Source organism: Rhipicephalus microplus, chromosome 6, assembly GCF_043290135.1.
Source record: "Rhipicephalus microplus isolate Deutch F79 chromosome 6, USDA_Rmic, whole genome shotgun sequence".
NCBI classification, from domain to species: Eukaryota; Metazoa; Arthropoda; class Arachnida; order Ixodida; family Ixodidae; genus Rhipicephalus; species Rhipicephalus microplus.
The window spans coordinates 149,443,011-149,468,442 of NC_134705.1; the positions used below are offsets into that span (position 1 = coordinate 149,443,011).

Below are 25,432 nucleotides of genomic sequence, written 5' to 3' on the forward strand. Positions count from 1 at the left end.
GTTCATTAACTCTGATTCTGTGGTCGTGTCCGCCCTCAGGATCAGTTTCACGCGTCCACCTGTCTAAAGCATCTGTTAATTTAAATACGCACTCCCTGCATCGTCCCCAAGCACCTGGGACACGCTCATATGCTAAGAGAGACTTGTTAAATTTAAGTGTTTTCTTACTGAATGCTCTGTTAGGGGCGAAGCTCGCCCCGCCGCGGTAGTGTAGTGGCTAAGGTACTCGACTGCTGATCCGCAGGTCGTGGACTCGAATCCCGACTGCGGCGGCCGCATTTCCAATAAGGCGGTAATGTTGTAGGTCCGTGTGCTCAGATGTTGGTGCACGTTAAAGAACCCCAGGTGGTCCAAATTTCCGGAGCCCTCCACTACGGCGTCTCTCATAACCATATGGTGGTTTCGGGACGTTAAATCCCACATATCAAGCATATCAATCAAATAGGAGCGAAGCTCCTAAATGCGTAACATTGTTGTCATCCGCATCCGTTGCGGGAACGTTCGTGCATGTGGGATTCAAAAAATGTTTAAGAATAGACCAATACCAGCCATAGTTGTGATAGAAATATATCAAACACCTAGATACACACACATCTTAATGCGCCGCTGGTTGTAAGTTGCTACAGTGCTTTGCTGCTTACCGGAACATTGCGGGTTTCACTACAGCCGGCGTCTCTCATAGTCAATCGTGGTTTGGGCATGTGAAACTCTAGATAATATTATTATAACAAACCGTTTATACTCTTCGGCGACTTTAAAGTGCACCTTCTTGCTAGGAAGCGCAGCCCCTATTACAAGGAACACACAACACAAGCGCTTGTGTTGTGTGTTCTTTGTAATAGTGGCTGCGCTTCCTAGCAAGATGGATCCTTACCAACTGGCCCGATACAATTGTTTATTGAGTTAAAGTGCACATTCTTGGTCTTGGGAATTATCTTGTTGACGAAGCCCACCGTCCGCTGTCATGAGAGCTAGAAAACCATCGCTGTGGTCGATGCAATATTATATATTGTACATGCGTCGTTTTAGTTGATAAACTAATAAAGATGTATACTTTTGTGTACATGAGAACAAAAGCACACATTTTTAATGAAAAAAACAACAACACTTGCTGCCACTTGGGAGCTGAAGGCGTGAGCATGTAAAAAAAGACAAACTGTATTTGCAATAACAGACAGAGAGGCAAAAACAAGTACAGCAGCTAGTGACTGAACACCTCGAAACATCAACGAAATGTTGAACAACGCTGAACGCCAGAAATACAAGCAACATGAACCGAAGAACAGCTTCCATTCATAAAAGAATACCGCAAAAAAATGTGTAGTCAACCGCTGAAATTATCACATTAGTAATAAAGCTAAAATTGTTGTTTATGTTGGATACTTTATTTTGAATGTCAATATAGAGTTCATTTATTTATTACGGTTCCTGCAGCAAGGGTGCTCTGAGCATCGAAATCACTGACCCTGGAGTAACAGCACAAGTTACGTGTGTTGGCTTTGTTCGTTAATAGTGACGGTAACGCGTTACCTTTTTGTAGGTAACGTAGAACGGTAATGCCTTCCTGCCCGTGTACTCAGATTTAGGTGCACGTTAAACAACCCAGGTGGTGTACATTTCTGGAGGCCTCAACTACGGCGTCTCCAATTATGAAATCATGGTTTTCGTATGTCAAACATTATATATCGTTGTTATTATTAGCTTCATTTTTTTGTTGTTCCGTAAAAAGTGACACTTTTATTTATTTTTGGTTATAAACAGAACACTCGGAAGAATGCACTTCTTCTTCACTCGTAAAATGCATATGACTCTTACAGCGCAGTTGAATAGACCACTCAAATGAATTGTGTAGTTGGATACGACCACTCTAGCGTTGCCTTTATAAGACGGGTACAAATCTGCAAGATACAGTAAAAACACTAATGCTTATAAATCCGTAGGCTTCCCCACTGTAAAAGAGAGGATTATAGGGTCAGGTCAATTCTACAGCACATGATGAGTGTTTGCAAGTTAGCAATGAAGGAACAGCAAAATGGGCTTTGTGAGGGAACGGTAAGCTGAATCATATCAGACACGTTCAGACGCACCGGCAGCCAACCTCTTGCACAGCCAAGTATTAATTGCAAATAGATAAGAAGCAATCAAACCTCCGTTCTGATTACTTGGATGCTAGCCATTTTTGAAAATCAAAAAGATATGGCGATACAGGGGCCATGAAAAGTGAATAAATATATGAGAAGAGGCACAGAAGTGTGTCAGTACTGGCAGAAAATCATACAGGACAGCAGCGGTCATCGGCAGCCGAAAAGCGGCAAGTACAACGTTTTAAATCTACTCTAGAGTGTCACTGTGTCCTGTAGACAACTTGTCAGGGTGTTCTTTACCTAATTGACGTAATACTCAATACCAGCAAGCCTACGTATTTTTGATTAATATTTGATTACGGGTCTTGTACACATCACTTTTCGTATGGTGTGGCTAGAAACTTAAGCGTACCTTGAAAGGTCGCAGTTGCATTTGAGCTTGACACCTCAACATACAAGTTATCGGTTCACTAGTGGTACATTTCTTATGTCCCCTAAAACGAACGCTCAAAGTTAGCTAAAGAGAGAATTATTATAGTCCAGAAATACCAATTTGCATGAACGCTTGCTGGCTTAACAATTTCTGTGCGAGGCCTTTCAATAATATCAAGTATTTGCGTTGCACAAAAGTGACCACACCAATTTGGGTTCCTCTAATATTAGTACTATATTTGCAGATAGTCATGAAGGCGGCTATGCTTGCTTACAGCTTCTTTCTCCTCGGACTCCTTATCCCCACAACCTCAGGCAAGTGCTTGAATGTCAAGGACACATTGGGATAGCAACCAAAGACAGACCTATGCAGACTAAACCAAGACGTATATATCAACATATCATGTCTGTGAATGGCAGTATGTTGCGCCATAAAATTATACTTTTAAGGGACCAGAAGTAGAAACATCGCAAAGCGGGACATTACGTTTGATTAACTATTTAGAACAGAGGAGTGCAGACTTTCACGAACAACTGATCGTTGTGCGCCGAGGAGCACTGTAGTTTTCGCTACCATAAAAACTACAAATTACACTTGTATAATTTACTCACAAATGTGTGTTGTCTTTGTGAATATAGCCTATTACATTTCTCAGAATATATTCTCATTCAAACAAACGTGTGTGTTTAAAACAAGGATTTTCTCCTAATAATAATTGAACACTCGATTGCTCTGAAATAAGACGCTGTATTGTTTCTTTCTTTGAGAACTAAAACTTGTGAATTTCAGCGCCATATATCATCTTTTTTTTTTCACGCTGGTTTTCTTGCATAGGATTGCGTGGTTATGCTTGTTCTATTCCTTGTTAAAGAATGAACATTCTCAATTCACGAAATACATAAAAGTCTTTTTGATAATGTGCGCCGATAGGCACGTGGAGTTACAAACAATATCGGCTGAATATGTTTATCCGTTTTTGCCATCACGAAAGGGCTGCACTTTTTTTGGTTCTTTGTCTCAGTCATTGTTTCACCGTGCCAAGCAAATAGCTTTGAGTTGTAATGCGCCCAATAATGATTGAATATGTCATACAATATCCTACCTATGCCGAAACAAGCGCACAAATCGAGTAGCTCGGTGGATGAGACACGAAAACATCTTACTTTTTTCAAATGCGTTCTTCTGTCTCTAAAAGAATAACAACAGATAATTTAGGCCCCAACTCTACGCCGAAAGCAGGCTGGGCCTGTTGAGCCATGCTTTTCATTCATTTAGCATGGCGAGCAAAATCTGGCGGTCAAGGTTTAGGCCTTAGGGCTCATACTACTGCACACAGCGAGTCTCAGCTATCCATGGAAAACAAACGACGATCTTTCGGCATATTTGATCAACTGCATGACGCGTCGCATACAGCTCGTGTGCACTTTATCATGCCTAATTAGCAATTATATATTCTATCATCTGAAATTGTACTGTCTAAACCATGCCGAGTAACTCCTTTATCGGTCATTTATTGGTTCTCAATAGTATTTGGCTAATGTTTGCCAAGTATAAAGTAAAGCCTCAAAAAAATACAAACAATACAGCTACGTATATCTACTCAGGTGTTTCCAAACGGAACTTGATAGACTTATTTTCATTAGTTTACCGCTGCATAGAACAAGGTAACAATTATCGATTCGTCTATCTAAAGCATTGTTCATTTCCACCACCGCTTAAAGGCTGGTGCTTGGCGGCAAGCACGCCTCTGATAACTGTTCTTACTCCTACATGATTTTGTCATCGCGAAGATTGCGACACCAATGAGATGGACAGAATGCGCTTCAGCGCAATAGACAGAGCCTTTCGAGATCCGCTTTTGTCCACGCTGATTTCTGAGGCTACGCATAAACTCTGATTTTAGGATAAAGTTAGCCCTCGAGGAAGGTTTATTGCGGTCACCTACCTAATGAAACTGTGAAGGATGGAAAGCATTGCCCATTCAAGCTGTGAAGGATGGAAACAATTTCGGACTAGTCAAGTTCATGTTTTTCTTACATTTTGTCTGTGCTCCTTTCAACGCTGATAGAAGAGAGTGCTAGCACCATGGAAAAGCTTCGAATGAGGTTTTAAAGATGAAGTGAAAAAGGGTCAAGGCAGATGTGGTACCGCGATCTCTAGCCGGCAATATATAGTCGCTTAGGAGCGTCGCACAATTGCACTGAAATGCTGGAGAGGTAGTGTGCTAGCTTGCCACAGAAACTACTTCGGTTCGAGTCACAGCTACAGATTACATTTCCTGCTTCAGTGTTTAAACATTGCCCAAGAAGTAACACGAATTATCAAGGCAAATAAAAGAAATTTGGCCTCGACCGAAAATACAAGGCGCCTTGATAAGGAGTTTAACAGAAGTGAACTGTGACATCCGATATTTCTTAGTTGATGTGGCGCTGCACGCCCGCGTGTTTTTAGATGAAATTCAAGAACTCTAGCTCAAAACGTAACCGCGCCAAGAAGGCTTGCGCACAAATTCCATTGTTCTTCAAAGCAAAAAGAACATAACACCCAGCCCCCTGCAGAAGAAATACAGCCAACGAGTGTGTGCACACACATCTCATATCCGTAACGACTTCACAAGACGTTTCTGAATTTGCTCAATGTGTGCGTCTGAGCCTTGTATTCACTAAAAATCCCACAGAACATACTTGCTTTCTTTTTTTGTTTTGAATGCTGTGTCATGGGTTAAAATTATTTACGTTCCTGGTCAAACTTAATTCTTGTATTTTTTTCATATCACGTCTTAATTTTCAAGGCACAGCAATGCACACCCTTGTGTTCATATTAGGAAACGAAAGAAAAGAAGATCAATTCAAAAGTAATAAATAAACAAGAAGAAAAACCATGTGTATACCCAGTGAGAACGCGGGTCTCTAGCGTATAAAACAAAATTCGGCCACTCTTCCTGCTAGCACTTAAATTGGTAACTCTATATTGGCAAGTAAGTTCTACTCCCTCCAGCACAAGAAGCCTTCAGATGAGGGAGCTGGCTGTTAGCTAGCGCTGAAAACAGATCGGCAAATGTCCAAACGTGAATTCTCTAAATGAGGTGTGCTGAATAGAGAACTCTGCGTGCTGCTCGCTGTCCTCTGAGAAACCCTCACATATACACACTACGAGAATCCGCCGGATCAATCGTGGCCCGTCCGTCATTGAACAAGCGAGTGTCGAGCGGTAGGATGTGTTCTATGCTAATGATAAGATTGGCGATCAGATAAGTTTGATTAACAGGGCGCGCAGAGGGGCAGTTTCATGTAGCGTTTTGGACTAAGAACAGCCATCACTGCTAGATGGGGCTTGCGGGCCTAGCTGAGCCAATTGACACAAACCCCTTTCCTTCAATAAAGGCTCTCTTTGTTTCCCTCTTTCTCTTATAAATCACGACGTAATGCAGGCCACCAATCACAGCACCCCAAATGTCTATACCCTGTCTTGGCTTCCCTTTCGGTGCGCTGGTGGTGCGGTCGTTTGTAGCATAGAATATATACACTAGATGGAACTCCAGCCACAGTGTCTATGCGAGCTCCAATGAATGGCGCTTCAGCCAGCATGGGAATTAATGGGAATTACCAGGATTTGTCTACGCTTCGTTTTTTCGGCTAGAATAAGGCTCAATTGTGTTGCCTGGGGTCGCTTTCTGCAAATACGAAGTCTAACGAATGTTAAGCAGTTTTCCTTTCCGAATTCAGCTCTTTTAGACTCACCAGTTCAAATCGGCTCAGTATGTTCATAATGGTCCTGATTCATTCTTTTATTTGAAACTAAACCAAAACGCAACATTACATAAAGCCACAAGTGCTTTAGAAGACCGCAAGCGCTAAGGCAAATCATGGCAGTACACTTCTCAATATTACCATGCCGACTGAAGGATCCCAACAAATTATGTCTGCTACAGAGTGTAGGAAACTGTACGGTTCCAGGCACTTTTGCTGGTTTTGTACATTGTGTAGCGGTGAATTTGATGTGAATGTTTGGGGCGTCGACGTAGTCAAGGGCATAACGGCGTCATGACTAGCCTGCTCTTTGAATAACTGTTTTCGGTTCACCGGAAATCGACATGGCCATTGGATATGCACACCAAGAATACCTCCCCTGATAATCACACCTAATCGTGGTCGCAGCTGAAAAATGTACCGATAAGCGCTGTGCACTCCGGTGTCCGAGACAACCGGAAAGAAGGCGGGGAGGGAAGCAGGGGAGTTCACTTTGTAGATAGGAGTGGGTCGAAGGTTCAAGCTTTGATCAGTGCTGGATAAAGCAGCATTGTTGCGTCAACAGATGCCGACGCTGGTGTGACAGCCAATCAGATAACGAAGTCTGTCAAAGCCATCCTACGTTAGGATATCCTGCACAAAGCCGCTATAAGTGAAAGAAGCCTCATATCCTGCAAAGTTGGCTCTCTAGCACTCGAGAAGCGGTAAGTGAGCGAACATTAATTTCGGCCTTTACGAGTTTTGTGGGCTTTTCTTTTTTTGTTATCTCTAAAGCCATTATTATAGTATGAACAATTTTTTCCCAAGGTATTTGCGATGGTTTAAAATTTATAGTCAACATGTAAGTGTGCCATTCTCTATCTGAAATTGAGCTATAAAATTCTCGGTAAATTACCATTTGCTTATAAGAAAAAAAAAGCTGCACGTGAATGCGTACAATATTGTGGGTACTATGCAATGAGTAAAACTATTTTAGATGTACTTAGCCTTTTTGTTCGTTTTTTCAACGTTGGACCAACTTAGCTGTGACCCGCGCCTATAGTTATAGTACATATATATGCAGTTGCTTTTCCCTAACGCGGTCGTGAGAAATTTAGCAGAGGCTACGCAACGTTAGTCGGAGGCTTAGAGACAAACCTTCACCTCTTTTTTTTTAATGCAAAATGCAACTCGACCCATTGCCTGTACATAACACCCTCCCTCTAGGTTAAACATAGAGAGACGGCTGCTTTTAAATTTGAAGCAGTGACGTAAGTGACGTAGCCTTGTCTTTTGCAATTACAGGTACAAATGACTGCTCTACACCCTGCCCTGAAGGACAGAAATTTTCCTGCTTCGAATTGGAAGGAACTTGCTCTTGTACATGTGGTAAGCAGAGACCTTTAGCTAAATCGTTTCCAAAAAACTTGTATATTGTATTGTTATCCTTTGCATTATACAGAATACAGTTTATTTGAGCAGGAACCCCTGCCTGTGTACGCAGCTGCTATTTGTCTTATTCGTGGACGCATATTCAAGTAACGTTGGTAAAAACATGTCATTCACAAGGAAGTACGCGTGTCAAGCTTTTATGCTCAACAAATATACAATGCATGTGTGTATTTGAATTCTTAGTTTGAGGTTTGTATGCCCATTGATTATTCTTCTTTATCAGCTAAACATAACTTTCTCGTGATGAATCGTGCCGAGAAAATAGACCCACACAGTACTTCAGTGTCTAATGAAAACATCCCCGTTAAAAGATTGTGAAGTACTACAGATTAAGGGCCATAACATTGTTGCCATCACTGATGCACATCAGACACAGCTTAATTAAGCAATCATGGTGTATGCGGGAAGAGTGGCAAGGAGATGGGATAGAGCACTACACCTTTTCCCATAAAGACTTTCAACGTGAACTTCTGAGGCCTGAAACCAATAAAACCCGAAATAACGTTTACGTATGCGTTCAGTTATAACGCTGTATAGATGAAATAATGATAATAAAATTTTTTCCAACACAAGAAAACAATTGCTCACGTTGTATACATGGCGTTCAATGGGAATGGCGTATTTAATTAGGTGTACCAACGGGACATAAAAAATTTAATATAAATGACCATAAGAAGTGGTTAAAGTCGCTATCACTTGCTTGAATTTGAGAGCACATTCATAATGTGTGGAATTAATTACAGAGCTGTTATTTTTTGCATTTCCAGCAGCTTGTATGTTCTAAAAGCTGATTTTCTGATTATCAATATAGCTAAGTTACGTAAGTGGATTGTCACGTTCTAGTTTTCTGCCAAAAGACCACAAAATAATAATGATCAGTACTGCATTGCCATGTACAATGTCAAATTTTATGAACGAGAACACGTGAACGCGTGGCCCACGCACTCCAGCGGCTGCTTGTAGCGCGTTCAAGTGGGAGCAATAACAACCACATCCTTTATACCCGTCATCTAGTGGCAAGCAAAGCAACTGGTCATTGGTGATACAAAACCAGTGGCCAGATAGCAACCACCTCACCTTCAAGGTGAATAGGCAAGAGGCCGGGCGTGATCGCTTTGAAGGGGGAGGAGGTTGAAATCTTGCCGCTGGTCCCATATCGCCAATGACCAGTTGTTTCTCTCGCCACTAGATGACGGGAATAGAGTCTGTGGTTGCTATCCTTCCCACTTGAGTGCGCTAGAAGCTAAAATCGACACTGTACGTCTATAGGCGGCATGACAAGTGTATACCAGATAGCTTTACTTCGAGTTGTCGTTTCTTTAAGAAGTCACACTTACAGCTTCAGCCTTTGATAAAATACCACTTATTGATTTTGTATTCACTCATTTCGCACAGCGAAAACTTCCAACCCCTGCGATGATCTCCGAGCCAACCAATGTCCAGAAGGCTATTTCCGTAGATGCCGCAGTGACATCAACGGTTGTAGTTGCCGGTGCGGTAAGTTTCCCTGCATGTGACTGATAATAATTTCATATTGAGCCATGCGCTGCTGCAAGGTTAGCCACAAATTTCATAATTATTTCGCCAGCTGTGCTTGCACTACTTGATACATGTCCAGTTTAGTTAAGTGTCACTTTTTGCACTGCTTTTATTGAGCATATAAGACAAATACAAGAACACCAAACTTTTAACAACAAACAAAAGTGATTAAGAAAGAGAACTGAATTCTTAAGATAAGGGCCCGTACGCAGGAGATGAGTGTGATATTATTAGGTGCAAGTAGACTGGTGAAGTTGCATGATGTAACGCACATAAGCTCGGTGTGTCTGTGATAGACTAACTTTCGGGCCATTTGGGTTACCCCAGAAATGTAAAAAAAAGTTCTGTCTAACCCCTATTAGAAAAGTAGACAGCTGTTCCTTTTAGGAAGCATTAAATTCGGAACGCTAGCGCGAGTTCGCCTAAAGTATTGTCCGGAGCAGTGGCCGAGGCACTATAGCGTATTCTGCAGAGCTCCCTAAATATCAATGACCGCACCGTTCACGCGGCTGAAATTAGCGCTCTTCCAGCAAACTCAATGCCCTTAGCTTGAGAGTCAACATTTCCTGTCAAGGTCATGGTACTTTTCCAGCAATGCAGAACATTTATATTGCAACATAAGCGCACAACGAACATGATTGGAATTATCGAACTGGGTGGATTCTAGACGCGAGTCAATTGGTATCCTCAGCCCAAGAAATGAAAAATAAATCACGCAAAAGCAGACAAAATGCAGCACTGGATAAACAAATGGTTTTCCTGTGGCAACTTATCCTAATAAACTTGGGCGGTATCAACAATGGGTATTTATAGCGGCATGCGAATAAGATCGGGGCAATGAAGCACTGCACGCAGATACATGAAGAAAGATGGGACGAAAAAGCAGAACAATAGGCCATCCGTACAAAAATAAAAGACATGCTATGTAAAATTGCACCTATGAACTGCAAAAAACAGGTCCTGCTGCAGATATTGTTCTTATTAGAGGATTCAAACAATTCCGGAATATGTACATGTGTTCACAGAATAATGCAGAATGCCCGAGAGGAAGCAGCCCACCCGAAGGAGTTCGCCGGCACAACATACACAATTCTCGCTAACCCAGTCTTCTTTGCAATTAAGCATTGTTTTCTCATGTGTTTGTCATACAGAAAATAAATGAGTTTGAAGGAAGCAGTATTTTATGTCAACAATATTTTATGGCAGTGACGAATTGTTATTTTTCAAGAAGGAGTTCTGAACAATACCTCGTTTTAAAATAGCTCTAGAAGGTGTATCCCATGCTCGGGATAAATAGACGGATGAAAAGATGGACAGCAGCGTGGATACTATTGCGCCTTGTCTCGTAAGGGGGCGATGACGACTGCGCAACTAGCCTTGAAAAAAAAAAGGTCTTTTCTGTCTTTAAATTTCTAAATATGGTTTAGTGCCTCGGTTACTTAGCTCAATGAAATGCATCCTATTATAAAAAAAACATATGCAATTTCGCACACAAGCTCTCTGCCCTTTACGATAGAATGTCGTTTTTCCTCTCTTTCTTTTCATGCTTTTTTTGATAGTTTTCTGTCATTATAATTCCAAAGGCGTATTCTTGTTATAGCGGGCGTGTTAAGCTTTTTTTATTGTTGTTAAGAAGCTTATGTTCTGCACCACTACGCAACTTTAGAGACAGGAACCATTTTGAAATTGTTAAAATAGAGTGGAACTTCATGAGGGCTGTTTCAACTTTTTGATTAAGAAACAATAAACCTCTCGCGTACAGGTATCAGACTGCAAGTACAAGACTACAAATTCCATTACGCTAGCGTTATTTAAATATTTAGAGCAATAGTTTCATGATGGTGGATAACAGCTAGCACATTTGAACTTGTTTTAAGGTTGTCAGAACCTATTTAGGTTTTATTACAAAAACATGTATAATGTTGTTGCTTTATATTTCAGATGTTTAGCAGCAACAAATGCCCAGGCAAGCTGTGATCATATTCACTATATCATTTTAGTTCAATAGGAAAAGTGCTTCGACCGGCTCATATTAGCGGCGGCTTCACTTAACTCTCTTCAACTGGTGTGATAGGGGATGACTTTTTAAAAAAGTTTACTTACAGTCTTTAATAAAGAAGCTGAGCTTTTTTTCAGATGTGTTGACTTTCTGCGACTGATGCGTAGATAATACTTATATCATGTACCTCAAAATCAGTTTGATAGAGATTATTTATACAAAACACATCAAACACAGTTACACATTTTTAACGGTAACTTCATTTAGCCTGGCTGCCATAACTCGACGACAATTTCGTACACGTTCAAACACGAAGACACGTTCTTGTACATAAAGAACAGACCTTCTAGCTTTAAATGCCTGAGGAAAAGTGTGCAAATAATAAAGAGTCTTTTCAAATGAAGGAGTGTAATATCAGCGTCATGCTGTGCAAACACGAAGGCCGCAGCAAATGTGCAAATGTTGAGATTTCATTAGCTCTGATTAGAATAGCCCTAATAAAAAGCACTATTGATGGTCATGTTGGAAACTACCACTCCGTAATATAGTAGATTAATGTGGGTGGACGAAGGATGAATAGTAAATGGTGGCTGGAAAGTGAATAATGACTGAATAGTGGCTTGATAGTGGATGATAGGTGGACAGTGGACAGTAGTATAAGCGATATAATGATGGCCGGCAACCTAGGTGGGCGAAAAGACTACCATGTACAAGGTATGTGGCAGCTACAAAGAAGCCGAGTGTGTTTGTCAATTAATTCCCTTTCTTTCAAACTCTTTTCTACTGCGACTGAAAATGCATCTTTCTCCTACAGAAACCGCACAAGTTAAGCACCAAAAAAAATCATTGACTTGTGCTGTTAAGCCGAACAGACAATATAATACCATTATCGCATTAAGCAACAAAGGGCCTCACTCAGTGTGAACTTTAACGTTTGTACATTTCTTGTTGTTGTGCTTACTCGTTTGTCTACAAAAACAGCTTCTGAAAAAAAAAACACCTTAGTAGCAAACCTGACCAACTGCATCACGGCGTCCCCGCGGTGACACTAACTGAAGTTACTAACTGAAGCTCAAAAAGATTTAAAAGACATCAAAACAATAGAAATGCTTTTTTAGGTAATCAAAATGTGGACTTGGTGGCGTAAGCACGATGCTTCTTTTGCACAAGAAAACACGTATAGGGAGTCTCTGTTATAAATATGGAATGTTGTTGGGCTAGTTGGTTCATCAATACAACACTTTTCATCCGGGTGAAGGAAACACGCTAGAGCAAAGAAATAAACATACAAATGATATGCACGGTGCGCTTTACGCGATTTTTTGTGTGGTTCTGTGCTTTAACGTGTTGGGTGCACATAGTTTGGTCAGAGTATTCCGGCTTTTACGTTCAAAACCAGCATATGGTTGTAAGAGACGCCGTAGTGAAGGGCTCCGGGAATTCCGACTATCTGTTCTTCTGAAACGTTCACTGGAATCACACAGTACACGGGCATCTACCATTTCACCTCTATTGAAATGCTACCGTCTCGGCGATGACCGAACCCGTGACCTTTGGATTAGTAGCCGAGCACCTTAGTCCTGTGGTGTAACACAGCAGGAGGGGGGCTAAGGGGCTTCAGCCCTTTTAAAAAATTTTTGGTGCTTTCATACACCACCGAACAGGGGCCTCAACACGAGGGAGCAACTTATTTGACTTCAGCTTCTCCCCCTGTCTTAGAACTTTCTTTTTTGCGCTAATACGCCGCCATCCGAAATAACCAAAATCATCAAGAACCACCCAGGATTACGCCTAAAACGTAGTTTTTCGAGCCCGACAAGCCAATGGACAGTCGGAAAGTTTTGTAAGGTGGCTTTTGTGCAAGGTTTGTTTCAAGCCTGGAGTTTGTGAATCACTGTATTTGTCATAAAATGCCACTTATTTGAACCACCCTCTTGTTGAATATACCGCGCCTGTTCCCAACGCTGACAAGCGAATCAACTTGGGCACTAAAAGACTCATTTTTAGAACACTGGAAAGCAGTGAAAGGGAGTGTTAGTAGAATGTTGCTGTTCAGGTAAATTCATTGTTTTGCACCGTGACTACGACAGCTTTTGTTGAAAGACTGTGATGAAAATTTTAAGTGCAAAACACTCGGCAGAGAACCGCGGCGATATACTGCTTTCATGGATGGAGCAGCATGGATGCCAGCCGCCTACGCAGTCGCCTGAAACATGTTGTTTCTTGATTATTGGAAAAGCCTTTTCTAACTAAAATGGGATGTTGTCAATAATTTTGGGGTGGAGTTTTTTTTTTTTTACATTAACGCGCGCGTGACTTGACCCATATCAGTGGTCCCTTTTTCCACCCCGAAGACATTCTTAGTTTATTTCTTGGATTCTTCGCAATACAGGACACGCCCAGATATGTTTTTGTAATGCTCAGGACAGATTCATGCAACTGGCATCAGTGGTAAAATCTAACACAATGCCCAATTGTTGGTGTTTTTTTCTCATTTTCTTCTAAATACGCAGAATGTTCCTTGCAGCTGATTTTCGACCGAAAGTGAAGGAATTTCTGTAAATAATGTTGACCACCTCTTCTTTTTGAGAAAACAAATTAATAAATTTACAATGGTCAAGAAATTGCACTGTTCTGGCTCAGGTTTGAAGTTTTTCCTCTGCGCACACGCACGTAAACACTGAGCGCACACTCTACTATACTTGAAAAAGAAATTGTTGCCGTTCGATCTACGCAAGCAATCCAAAAGTGAAAATCTAGCATTATGTAGAGAACCTTCGATGTGCTCTACATAATTCAATGGTAATATGAAATCGAGAGCAAACAGAACTTAGACTTTTCTGGGCCCTTGAATATTCAGCGGCTGACAATTCTTATTGCAAAAGGCTGTACGCTGAAATGAAAGAGAAATAAAGCAGCTAAGATATGTGAAACTAATCAAGTGCAAAAGGTGGTCAGACGGTTAAATATAACCTTCTATTTGAGTGTACACAAAATAAAAAAACACTTATTAATAAAACATATTAGACACAGAAAAAAACAGGAAAATAAAGCTTGCAAACACACTAGCTTCTGCTCAGTACGTTTTTTTAGCCCTCCCAACTTAAGGACAAACTGTGTGCCTCGCAAGAAGATGGTTTTTTGAAATAGATGCTACGCTCTCAGGCTTAACGCGTGAAATAACTAAACTCTCTTGAAAACTTTTTGTGCCTGGATTTCAAATGCGATGCATTTTCTTGCGTACTACAAGCAATTTTGGCTTCTATCAACGTATTTATTTATCAATCAATGTATCTATCTGTATAGCCGCTCACATCTGGGTGCTCTCATAATCACCCCCTTAACTCGGGGTAAACTAGAATTCGTGTGGAATGGTCGGATGGTTTGACGAATACTTTCTTTCTGGTGATCACATGAATAATGTCGAGGTCCCGTTGCGTATGTCGTGTAATGCTTTCCACCTAGCAGTGGCACAAACCGGCGGTCGAATATGTGTCATCGGCATGTGGGTATGTGCCACAGGTGATTGACGCTTCATATCTACCCAGGAACGGTGAGAACACACATGTGTAATTTAGCGCATCAGCGTTAAGAAAAAAAAGCTCACATCAGTTGCGTTGACCCGACTAATGTAAGGAAAAAAAGCGTCCCAGCAAGAATCGAACCCGAGGATTCCGCATGGCATCTAAGTACTCTAACGCATAGTTGTGCCAGGTGTCGAAACTGCATTTCATATAGGCCATAATGCTCGTGACGCGTGAATTCTGGATGCCATGATAGATATAAAATGTTACAAACCTTATATTTATTTACGGCACAGCTGTTACGTCGGGTTAAGAAAAACTCTAGTGTAAATGTAATGCAATAAATGTCATGAAAAGTTTATAACAATCAAGGAACGGCGCAAACACACTCTGGTAATTTTAATTTTACAGCGATGAGAAAATTAGTACACGTAGTTAATGACTACGAGTGAGAACAGCTATAGGTCGTAAGGTCCGTTACGTCTACGTTGAAGCCACTAACTAGTATGAAAGACAGCCAGATCGGCAGATGGACGGGCAGATTGATGTTTGTACGAACGGACATACGGCATGGTAGACGGATGCATGGATGGTAGGATAGACGCATGTATGGATGAACGGAGAGATGGCTCATGGACAGATGGATGCACGCATGGATGGATGGACGCGTGGACGGATGGACGAACAAACATATGCATGGACAGACGTGCAGACCAACGGCACGGGTGATCATGCATAGTGCTGTTTTTTAGTTGATTACACATGAAGTTGGTTGTTTACACATACGTTTTCGTTTTTGTTGTGCAAGAGTTCCGTTTCAGTTAGGCTTATCTGGGAGTTATGGATGCCAACTAGGTCGGCCATAAGGAGCTCCGCACCTAAAAGCTGGCATCGGCAGCACTGACACGACAAATTCATAAAATGAATACCATGGTGCCAACAGGAATCAAACCCCAGCATTCTGCGTGACAATCAAGTATTCCACCGCAGAGTGATGCCAGGTCTTGGAACTGCTTTTCAAGTAGACTGTAATGTTCGTGAAACATCAATTGCGGTGGCAGTACAGGCTATACAGTCTTATAAGCAGCACATGCGTACTGCTTTCATAGAGCCATCCCATCGAATAACGACAGTTCTAGCAAAGCTCAATTCGATTTAGCTTACTTATCTAGCAGTGTCCTTGACCACCATCCTGGTTAGCAGAAACGCAACAAGTCAGCTTACCGCTTCAGGTATACCTTCAGAATACCTATGTTGCTGCTGGCATCGTTACGCAACAGTGAACATGCGACCGTTTATTATGTGTCTCTGCCTACAACATTTGTACGTATCCTGAGAGTCATTTCGTAACGTTTCGCTCAAGAAAAATATATGGGCGTTACTTTCCCCTCGCATGCTTCGCATAACATCGCATCTGAGGATACTTGGGGATAGGCCAAGTGCTTGTTTTTTTCTCATCTGTGATTACTTTAATGCAGAAGTCCCGACTACATTTAGGTAAGTTTCAATTCTTAGTGCCCCTCCTCCGTTGGTTTTGCGTGTTTTTAATTTGCTTGCTTGGAAATCATGCAAATATTCTCACATTGTAGACACGAGTACGCGGCAACAACATGGTCTTACAATAAAGGAAGCGCTAGTTGTAATTCATCTTCTCTTATTAGCAGTCACAATGAATATTATCGTGTAGTAATCGGTCCTGCAATTTAGAAGTAACGAAGAGATTTGTTCGATTAGGAATTTTTTTAAAATTAAAAAAATTGTGATCATACAGTTATGTTTGCATATAGGCTCATAGGGATGTCATTGGAAAAAGTGGTACTACCAAGAAATTACTCTTTTAAAGCCATGATTTAACTGAACGAAATCAGAAACAACTATACCTTTAAAACTGTAAAGAAATATGATGCTGGATTGCTTTTTTTCCTGACAAATGAAAGTGAGATATGCTGATGATACTTTCAATATTTTACAATGATTAAAAAGATAGCATCATACTACGAACTTTATTGTAGTAGCATTATATGGTCGCTACAGACAGTTTTGCTGCCACCATCGTTGTAGCCATTGGTGTTACTTTCCAAAATAAAGCCAATGAAGTTATTATTACTTTTATATTTGCAACCGAAACCCCGACATGTTAATATAAGAAGGTTGCAGTACAGGGCTTTGAACTTTGTTTGATTGATATGGGGGGTTTAACGTCCCAAAATCACCATATGATTGTGAGAGACGCCGTAGTGGAGGGATCCGAAAATTTCGACCACCTAGGGTTCTTTAACACGCACCGAAATCTGAGCACATGGACCTACAACATTTCCGCCTCCATCGCAAATGCAGCCGTCGCAGCCGGGATTCCATCCCGCGACCAGCGGGTCAGCAGACGAGTGCCTTAGCCACTAGACCACCGCGGTGGGGCGGGCTTTGAAAATTCAGGCTACCAAGAAACATTTAACGTGCTCCTACGTCTACAAACACGGGAGTTTAACATTTACTTTCTAGCAAAATAATACAGCCGCGGCTGCAAAAAGATCAGTTGACCTTCAGGTGAACAGCCGATCGCCATAATCGCACAACCACCGTGACGGGCTGGCTTAGGTAGGTTAAAATTCTTAATTTTATAAAGTTTTTTTCGCAGTTGCCAAACGCAGGTATGGCGTCAAGTCGAGGAGAGTTTGGAGCCTGTCAGGAAGGGCACTGCATTACCATGGTGCCCAGTCCCATGGCGAAAAGCGCGTAATAGTCACAGGAAACTTAAAAAAAAAAGACTGATTTCGCAACAGCTTGAATAAGACGACATTGCCGCTTATAAAGTTCTAGCCCCCATATTGCGTCTTTCAGCATAGTATTCCCCAAAACCCTTCAATTATCTTCCGTAGCGTTCGGCAGGTTGTTGGTTTAAAACACTGTGTTTTACATCATTTCTCCAAAAAAGCCCTATCTTATTGTCAAAATGAATGCAATTGAAAAACAAGTGTAACAAATATGGTTTTCCGTACGCATTCTGTAAGCCTATTAGAAACTTCCGAGATGACAATAGAAATGATTGACCACAAGGTTGTTCGCTAAGAACAAAGGCCAACGTAGCCGCGCAGTGATATCACAAATACATGAGAAAGAGGGATCGCACTTCAATAGAAGTTAGTGAACCAGTTAGCAGTTCTACAAGATTCTCACGACGGCTCTAAGAGATTACTGCCGGCAAGAATTTTTTAGTGAGTACCCATAGTGTTTATTTTGTCGCAATATCTTGAATATGAAAATTTGAGGATCAGTTTTTGTTGCTGCCGGTAGTACTTTTTATAATTCTGAAGCTTACGTGGCGCCTCCACACCTGATTATAACCGTAGAGATCCTCTCAGTAACATAAGTACATAATCTACTATTTGAAAGCTCTTTATTCGAAGTATACAAGCATTTTCGAGCGCCCACAGACTAGTACAAAAATAAGTAAATGTAGCATCTTTCCGAGTTTGGAGTTGTTGTTTTTTTCTTTTTTTTTTGAATACTCCAATCACCTAATATTCACATTCACCCATGTAGTGCCACCGGGCAAATGCTTCTCTGAGAACTGATTACAGATCCGGCAATTTCCTTCTCTTTCCTGCCTTTTTTGTGATAACTTTCATGAAGCAAAACCTGCGCGAATAAAGCTAATATTATTCTCAGGATTGCTTAAGGATCCCGCATTTTTCGATATTAATACTGATGAGATAAGCGGATGAAGATGTCAATCATCGTAGTATTTTTTCGCCTTCATCTCTGCAGTTATAGCGTTGGTCGAGCTGAAATTATTACATGCAAAGCTTGTCGACGTACTTTTTTGCAGTCGAGTGATGCACGCGTAAAGCTTGCCGAGTCATAGTAGTAAACATTCATTATTTATCACACCTTTAGCAAAGATGAAAAACAGTCTATCAACAAAAACTGACATGAAACAAGCTTATCACCACAAACATTGTGATATATTCATCACCACATGGTAATGTAATAAGATGATTTCCTATCTATACCACGCGAGAGGTTACCAAAAGTTGTTGCACCACTTTGGTCTGCGTTTGTCTGTCTATGTGACACCTACATGGAAGATCGGTAACTATAATAAATAATCGCAGCATATCCACGGAGTGAATGATGATGAGTGGGGCGAAGCGTCCGTCAGCCCGTCCGTGCTTCCGTCCGTCCGTTCGTTCTTGCTTCCGTCCATCCGCACGACGATCCGTGTGTCCATTCATGCGTCCGTTTGTCTGTTCGTGCGTCCTTCCGTCCATACCTCCGCACGTCCGTCTATTTGTCCGTCCGTCTTTTAGTCTGTCTGTCCGTCCATCCGTGCGTCCGTCCGCGCGTCCACCTAGTGAATACTCCAAGTACCACCATCTCGCATCTCGCATCCCGGTGGCTACGTACGACAACGACGGACAATGGGCAGATCTATGCCGTAAGGAGCTTCGCCTTTAATAGCGCGTATTTTTCTTGTTTAAACCACTCACGTTGCGTACTCATCAAATGGTTATCGTTTAACAACGTTGCCCCTGAATTATTTGAGGCCAGAAAAGTTAACGAGCAATCACGTGTGTACACCCAGTAGCCTGTCACTTCACACCACACTTGAAGATGCAAAGGAAGATGGTTTCATGACTAAATAACCGACATGCCATTGGCTTTTGTTTTACGTCGAAATGCTACTACATCATCACTGCAACAAGCCGCTTTGATGCCGTAGTTTTCCGCCACCAACACCGCCGCTGCCACTGTTTTTAATTGCCATCGTGTAAAGAAAGAAATAAGGTACCCAGGTATGGGCGGGAATCGAACCCACATGATCAGCATGGCCATGAAACCATGAAACCATGATAACCATGAAACCTCACCAGTGCTTGTAAGTGCTTCGAAAAAAAAACTAATTATTTGCGTCATGTTGGGCATGACATTAGGTTACGAGATCCAATAGAGCATGGTAGAAAAGTAACGTAAAATAAGCCCAAGCGTCACACAATGCGAATTGCGAAAACAAGTAGGTAGTATTAAGATTTTCATACATTATAATAGACGAATATGTACTTCATCGTTGCCAAAACATGAATAACAATCATAAAATGCAATATATACGTATACTAATTACGCAGCTTCTGCGCAAGACGGCAAATGATGGCATGATAGGTACTACTCTACCTCGATATGTTATAATGGTTTTGGATGTAGCAGATATATTGTATTTGTGCTTGTGGTTGTCGCCCTGACAGAAGTTATGACGCTCTCCAGAAAAGACGCTCTTTGATTGGTATGTGGGGTTCAGCATCCCAAAACCACCATTTGATTATGAGAGACGCTGTAGCGGAGGGCTCCGGAAATTTCGACCATCTGTGCTTTATTAACGCTCACGCGAATCTGAGCACATGGGTCTACAGCATTTGCGCGTCCATCGAAAATGCAGCCGCCGCAGCCGGGATTTGATCCTGCGACCTGCGGGTCAGCAGTCGAGTACCTTAGCCACTAATTCCACCATGGCGGGGCAAGAAAGCCGCTCTTGAAACAGTCGCTGCCTGTGTGCGGCGAATTAAGTGCACGCATGGCTCTTTTTTATCACAACCTTGTATGTCATGTATGCCATACACTGATGTCATCTTACATACTTTCGTTATATAAAACTTCACGAAAAAGCACACGTAGGCGGCTGCATTGATAGATAAATAGATAGATAGATAGATAGATAGATAGATAGATAGATAGATAGATAGATAGACAGATAGATAGATAGATAGATAGATAGATAGATAGATAGATAGATAGATAGATAGATAGATAGATAGATAGATAGATAGATAGATAGATAGATAGATAGATAGATAGATAGATAGATAGATAGATAGATAGATAGATAGATAGATAGATAGATTTCAGTAGAATGAATTCATACCAACTTGCCCAGCTGTTCGCCCTTCTAAAGTATCCGCATTTCAATGCGCCCTCATAGGCATTCGCGAAACACACCCACGTTGCTCTATGACTCAGCTGCTGAAAAATCAACCTTCTTTTTTCTCGGGAATGAGTGACTGCAATAAACTTTGGATACTTACCGTATAAGTTTAAGCATCAGATGTACTTACTTTTTTTTTCATTGGCAATACTTGTATGTATAATAGCTTTATGTGTGTCCCCCCTCGTCGTATATTCGCTTCTGTTTGTAGGTGTGGCTACAAGTGCTAGGGAAATATCAATTCAAATCAAGATTATTTTAGTTCTTTCGCTCGAAAAGAAATCACTATAAATTGAAAGCTGTTTTTATAACAGCTTGCCTAATTCACAGCCAAATAAGAAAGCACAAAAGAAAATAAAAAGTCGGAGCGGTAGCAGCACCTCAATAAACTGACGGACAGTGTGCTGGAAGAGGTAGTATTATTATGCTACTGTATTGCGTTCGCTCGTTCATATGCAGCTGGTTGGCAATGTCTTGGCACTCTCTATGAAACTTTTTCCTTTCTCTAACTTTTTTTTCTTCGAATTAACGCTTGACAGTTGTAATCATTTTTTCAACTCAATAGCCTGCAATACTTCGGTGAAGGTCCTTTCATTAAATGCGAAGCATTTCTAAGCGAACTTCAGTGACTTTGAGCGTATCTATCTAGCCGCCTACGACTTTCAGCTCTCCTTGCCGGTTCGATAATGGTATTGATACCAAACTTGGTCTGGCATAACATCACTGTATGAAGAACATATTTGACTAGTGATAACAAGAAGTGCATGAATGTAGGTCATTAATGTCAAGATTTACAACTCAAGGTCATACAACTCTTGCGGTAGTTTCGATAACATGACATGTTGCAAAACTGGTATGGCATTGCATGATTGAATGGAAAACACAAGCGAAAGACCCTTACATAAAAATCATGATATCTGTGCCATGTAACAACATTACTACATGCCACGCTCATGATGCGCTCGCGGCCGTTTCGCAAGCGTCACCTATACCAAATTTAGTATTACGGGACGTGAATGAATGACGAAGGTATGATACATGGTGCAAACATCATAAACATGAGATGCGTGTCATGTAGCAACATTACTACATGCCACGCTCATGATGCGCTCGCGGCCGTTTCGCTGGCTTCACATGTACCAAACTCGGTATTATTCGACGCCAATGGACGACATAGGTAAATGACCCATGCAAACTTGATAGTCACGACATGCGTGTCATGTAACAACATGACTACATGCCACGCTCATGATGCGCTCGCGGCCGTTTCGCTAGCTTCACATATGGCAAATTTAATATTGCGGGACGCCACTGGATAACGAAGGCATGTGTCTGATGCAAACATGAGAATCATGAAATGTGTGTCAAGTGAGAGCATGACTATTTTCCACAGTGAAGGCGCCAATACATTTCGACATGACGCGGAGCACGTGCTCGCCGGCGTTAATTTCGTCGCGTCACGCCGGTGTTGCCACGCCGTGCTCCACTCTTGCCATGTACTCGCAGGCACGCGCCGCACTGCGTTGCTTTGACGCATGCGCGTTTCAGCGCGTCCGGTGCGCCTCCGTCGCAAAAAGAGGGAGACGCAGTGTTGTCTGGGTTACACATCGGCGCGAAATGCGCGCCGGTTGCCGTGGGGCTGCGCCGACGGACGCTGGTCGCGCCTGGCGTCAGAACTCTATAGAGTTCGCACGTTTTGCTAACCTAGCGTCGCTGTGCCCAGCGTGCGCGCGCGTCAACACATTATTGGAGTGAATTGGCCCCTTCATAATGCGCTCGTGGCCGTTTTGCTAGCACCACAAGTACCAAATTTGGTATTAGGTGACGTCAATGAATGACGAAATATATGACTGGCGCACACATGATAATCCTGGCACGCGTATCATGTAAGAACATGACAGCGTACCACACGCTCAAAGCGTGCTCTTGGCCGATTGGCTAGCTCCACATATACTAAATTTGGTATCACGTGACGTAAATAGACCACCCACTCATAGCGTGCTCTCAGCCGTTTGGCTAGCTCCACATATACTAAATTTGGTATCACGTGACGTGAATACATGCGAACGTAAACAAGAAATCCAAACATGATAATCATGACATGGAATTCATGTACGGCATCATTTACTCCCATCGCGTAACGTTGTGCTGATTTTAAAGAGACATATCAACATTTCTTCTTCGTGCTTCGCATATCATCGATTCCCACTATGCGTGGGATCTGCCAAAATTTTTTCTTTGTTTTAGAAAAAAGTTTTGCCCACGCGAACCTATCTGCTTGTGTTCTCTCATATCTATGATCTTTTATCACTTTTATTCTACTCTTTCAACGTCGCTTTTACTTGCACGTTATTTTCAGTGAATTTGTAGTGTGAACCAATTAAACCGTATGACTTTTAAGATCGCCTTCAGTATCTTGCACCACGAGAACAATCAATAATAAAATAAACAAGTAATTTAATGAATAAAACAAATTTCATTTGGTCTTCAAACAGGCTATCTAATATCAGAAAGAGAGAAATGTTGGGAGTTCATCACGCCTTGGCCTTTTTTCTCCTATCGTCGGCCCTCTGCTTGACAAAAGGCAAGTGTATTCAGTGCATAACTTGATAAGTAATAAGTTTACAATTTATTGCAAGAAAACATTGTTTTTAAATTTCTGTTTTATGTAAACTGACAGTTGATTGAAGCTGATGCCCCTGTTCCAACACTTCCTAAATATATTTATGAGTGTAAACCTAACAACAGTTAATTTTAACTGCGACCACCCTAGCTTTCATCGCTCCGCGCAGAAGTCGGCCCAGGGTGAACAAATTTTGTTGGGAAACCAAACAAAAAAAATCCACATATTTCTTCTCAAATAAAAATTTTGACGCGGCACTGAAGATCTTGGGTAAGCTGCAAATGATGGCAAAAATGTCGTGACAGAAGAAGAGCAAGAACTCAAACCACACATTATTATTATTTCTAGATGTGTTGAATCTTCCATATAAGGGAACCCGTATTGCAGCACAAACAGTTTGATATATTTAGTCATCATGGCTCATAGCTCTCATGAATGCATATAGGGGCTTATTTCTAGAACATCACTGACAGATAAATTAACTGTATTTGCTGTTAAAGCTCCACTAACATAATTCACGAGTTCATTGAGCACAAACGTGTAGCAATGCCTGATTCGCAATAGAAAGCCAAGAGGTGTCTTAATAGGGGTTCTGTGGGCGAATTGTGGCGTGATATCTGCTCATTCTAGCGCCCACCTACTCATTTGAAGTGCGCATGATTCGGACATTTTAAAATCTCTTTCGAGTTTGAATTAGCAAACTTTCGCTCCATAGTATCAATTTCTAATAAATAAATTCCGGAAAGCAATGGTGATTCCAACGCAGAGAGAAGATGAGCGTTGCTGACGTGTCTTCCTAAAACAAATAGAAGGTGAAACAGAACGGCTTCTTTTTGTTCTCGTTCGATGTATTGATACTTTCTTGCCTGCCACAGAATATTGTTTTCTATATAATAGGAGCTTGCTCGGCAAGCTTCTTATGCTCGTGCCCTGCCTAGCGGCGTCATTGTGCACAGCAGTGTTGCTAGTGTACATTTCTTCGGTCGTCTCCACAGTGATTTGAATAATGCTCACTAGATGGCACGCCACCATTCAGGCGTCACTTTTCGGTGGCCTGTGCACTCGCCTCCTCGCGACTACATCCACTCCGTTCTCGTCGCTTCGTAACCACGGCAGCACATGGCAAGTTCCTACGATAAGTGGTATGCACGGGTACCGATATCCACTAAGCTCCCTCACCTGTCTGCTATAAACCCTGTTGAAAGACGCCTGGTAGCTCCACGTCTGCCATTCATGAGCGTTAGGCCTTTGACTCAAGGCACTGGTCAGTATGGCATAAAGAGACAGGTGGTTAACGTGACCGTTGACATGGCAAACACTGCGCAGTCACAGCCGCGGAACGTGCCTCACAACGCTGCCTCCAACGTACACATCATGGGTAGGCTTGTTAAAAAACCTTCCAACAGAAAGAGTTTTCAAAAAAAAAAAAAAACGTGCACCTCCGAGCAAGCTCCTCACATCATCCCCTTTTGGGATAAGGTGGCGCCATTGGTTTATTTTTCTTTTTGGCTTGATTATATGCTGCAAAATATATCAGGAAGCAAAAATAGTGCGATACTGTTACTATTGAAAGACATTGTCTGCTGTTAGAGTAACCATTTCTTTTGATGACACTTGCACAAAGATCTCTGCGACAGGCCCTCATTACTAGTGCAGGTGTTCTTTAGAACAAAAATTACGAGAAGAAAAACTCTTGGTTTAGTTCATTAATGGGGTTAGTTTTATCTGGCTCACCACTTCTGCTCAGTCGAACTGACATGTAGTGGGCCACAATAGCTTCAACTTAAGATCCACCAAGTAATTAATACAGAGTTGTTCTAGAAATATGTCCAAACTTCCTCAGAGTAAGGAAAACGCAATATTTGATTGCTGTTGCCTGACGTTTTTGCAAGGTAAACATTTTAAGATTAATAAATACGTTATTAGTGACACAAATAAAAAGAAATAATAATAAGCCTTTTAATTAGTGTTAAGACGTTATACAAAATGGGATATTTCAAATTTTTTCAACCGAAGACCTATCGTGGCTTTGAGCTATAAGAAAGCGCCATCCAGTAATAATAATAAAATTAGTGG

At 41.6% G+C, this 25,432-nt stretch overlaps 1 protein-coding gene across 4 annotated transcripts in view; it reads left to right on the forward strand.

Moving 5' to 3' along the window:
- The first annotated feature begins 2,265 nt into the window (after positions 1-2,265).
- LOC119186531 (uncharacterized) overlaps positions 2,266-25,432 on the forward strand; it is a 37,529-nt gene continuing 14,362 nt past the window's right edge. The window contains exons 1-4 of one of the 4 annotated variants that reach the window (XM_075865548.1): positions 2,266-2,311; positions 7,551-7,634; positions 9,093-9,194; positions 23,229-23,317. In XM_075865548.1, the coding sequence (XP_075721663.1) occupies positions 23,254-23,317 (64 nt within the window). In that variant the 5' untranslated portion in view covers positions 2,266-2,311; positions 7,551-7,634; positions 9,093-9,194; positions 23,229-23,253. Of the gene's footprint in view, positions 2,312-2,760; positions 2,832-6,905; positions 6,971-7,550; positions 7,635-9,092; positions 9,195-17,850; positions 17,972-23,228; positions 23,318-25,432 lie in introns of those variants that run through there. The other 3 variants (XM_075865546.1, XM_075865549.1, XM_075865547.1) reach the window with 3 other exon arrangements.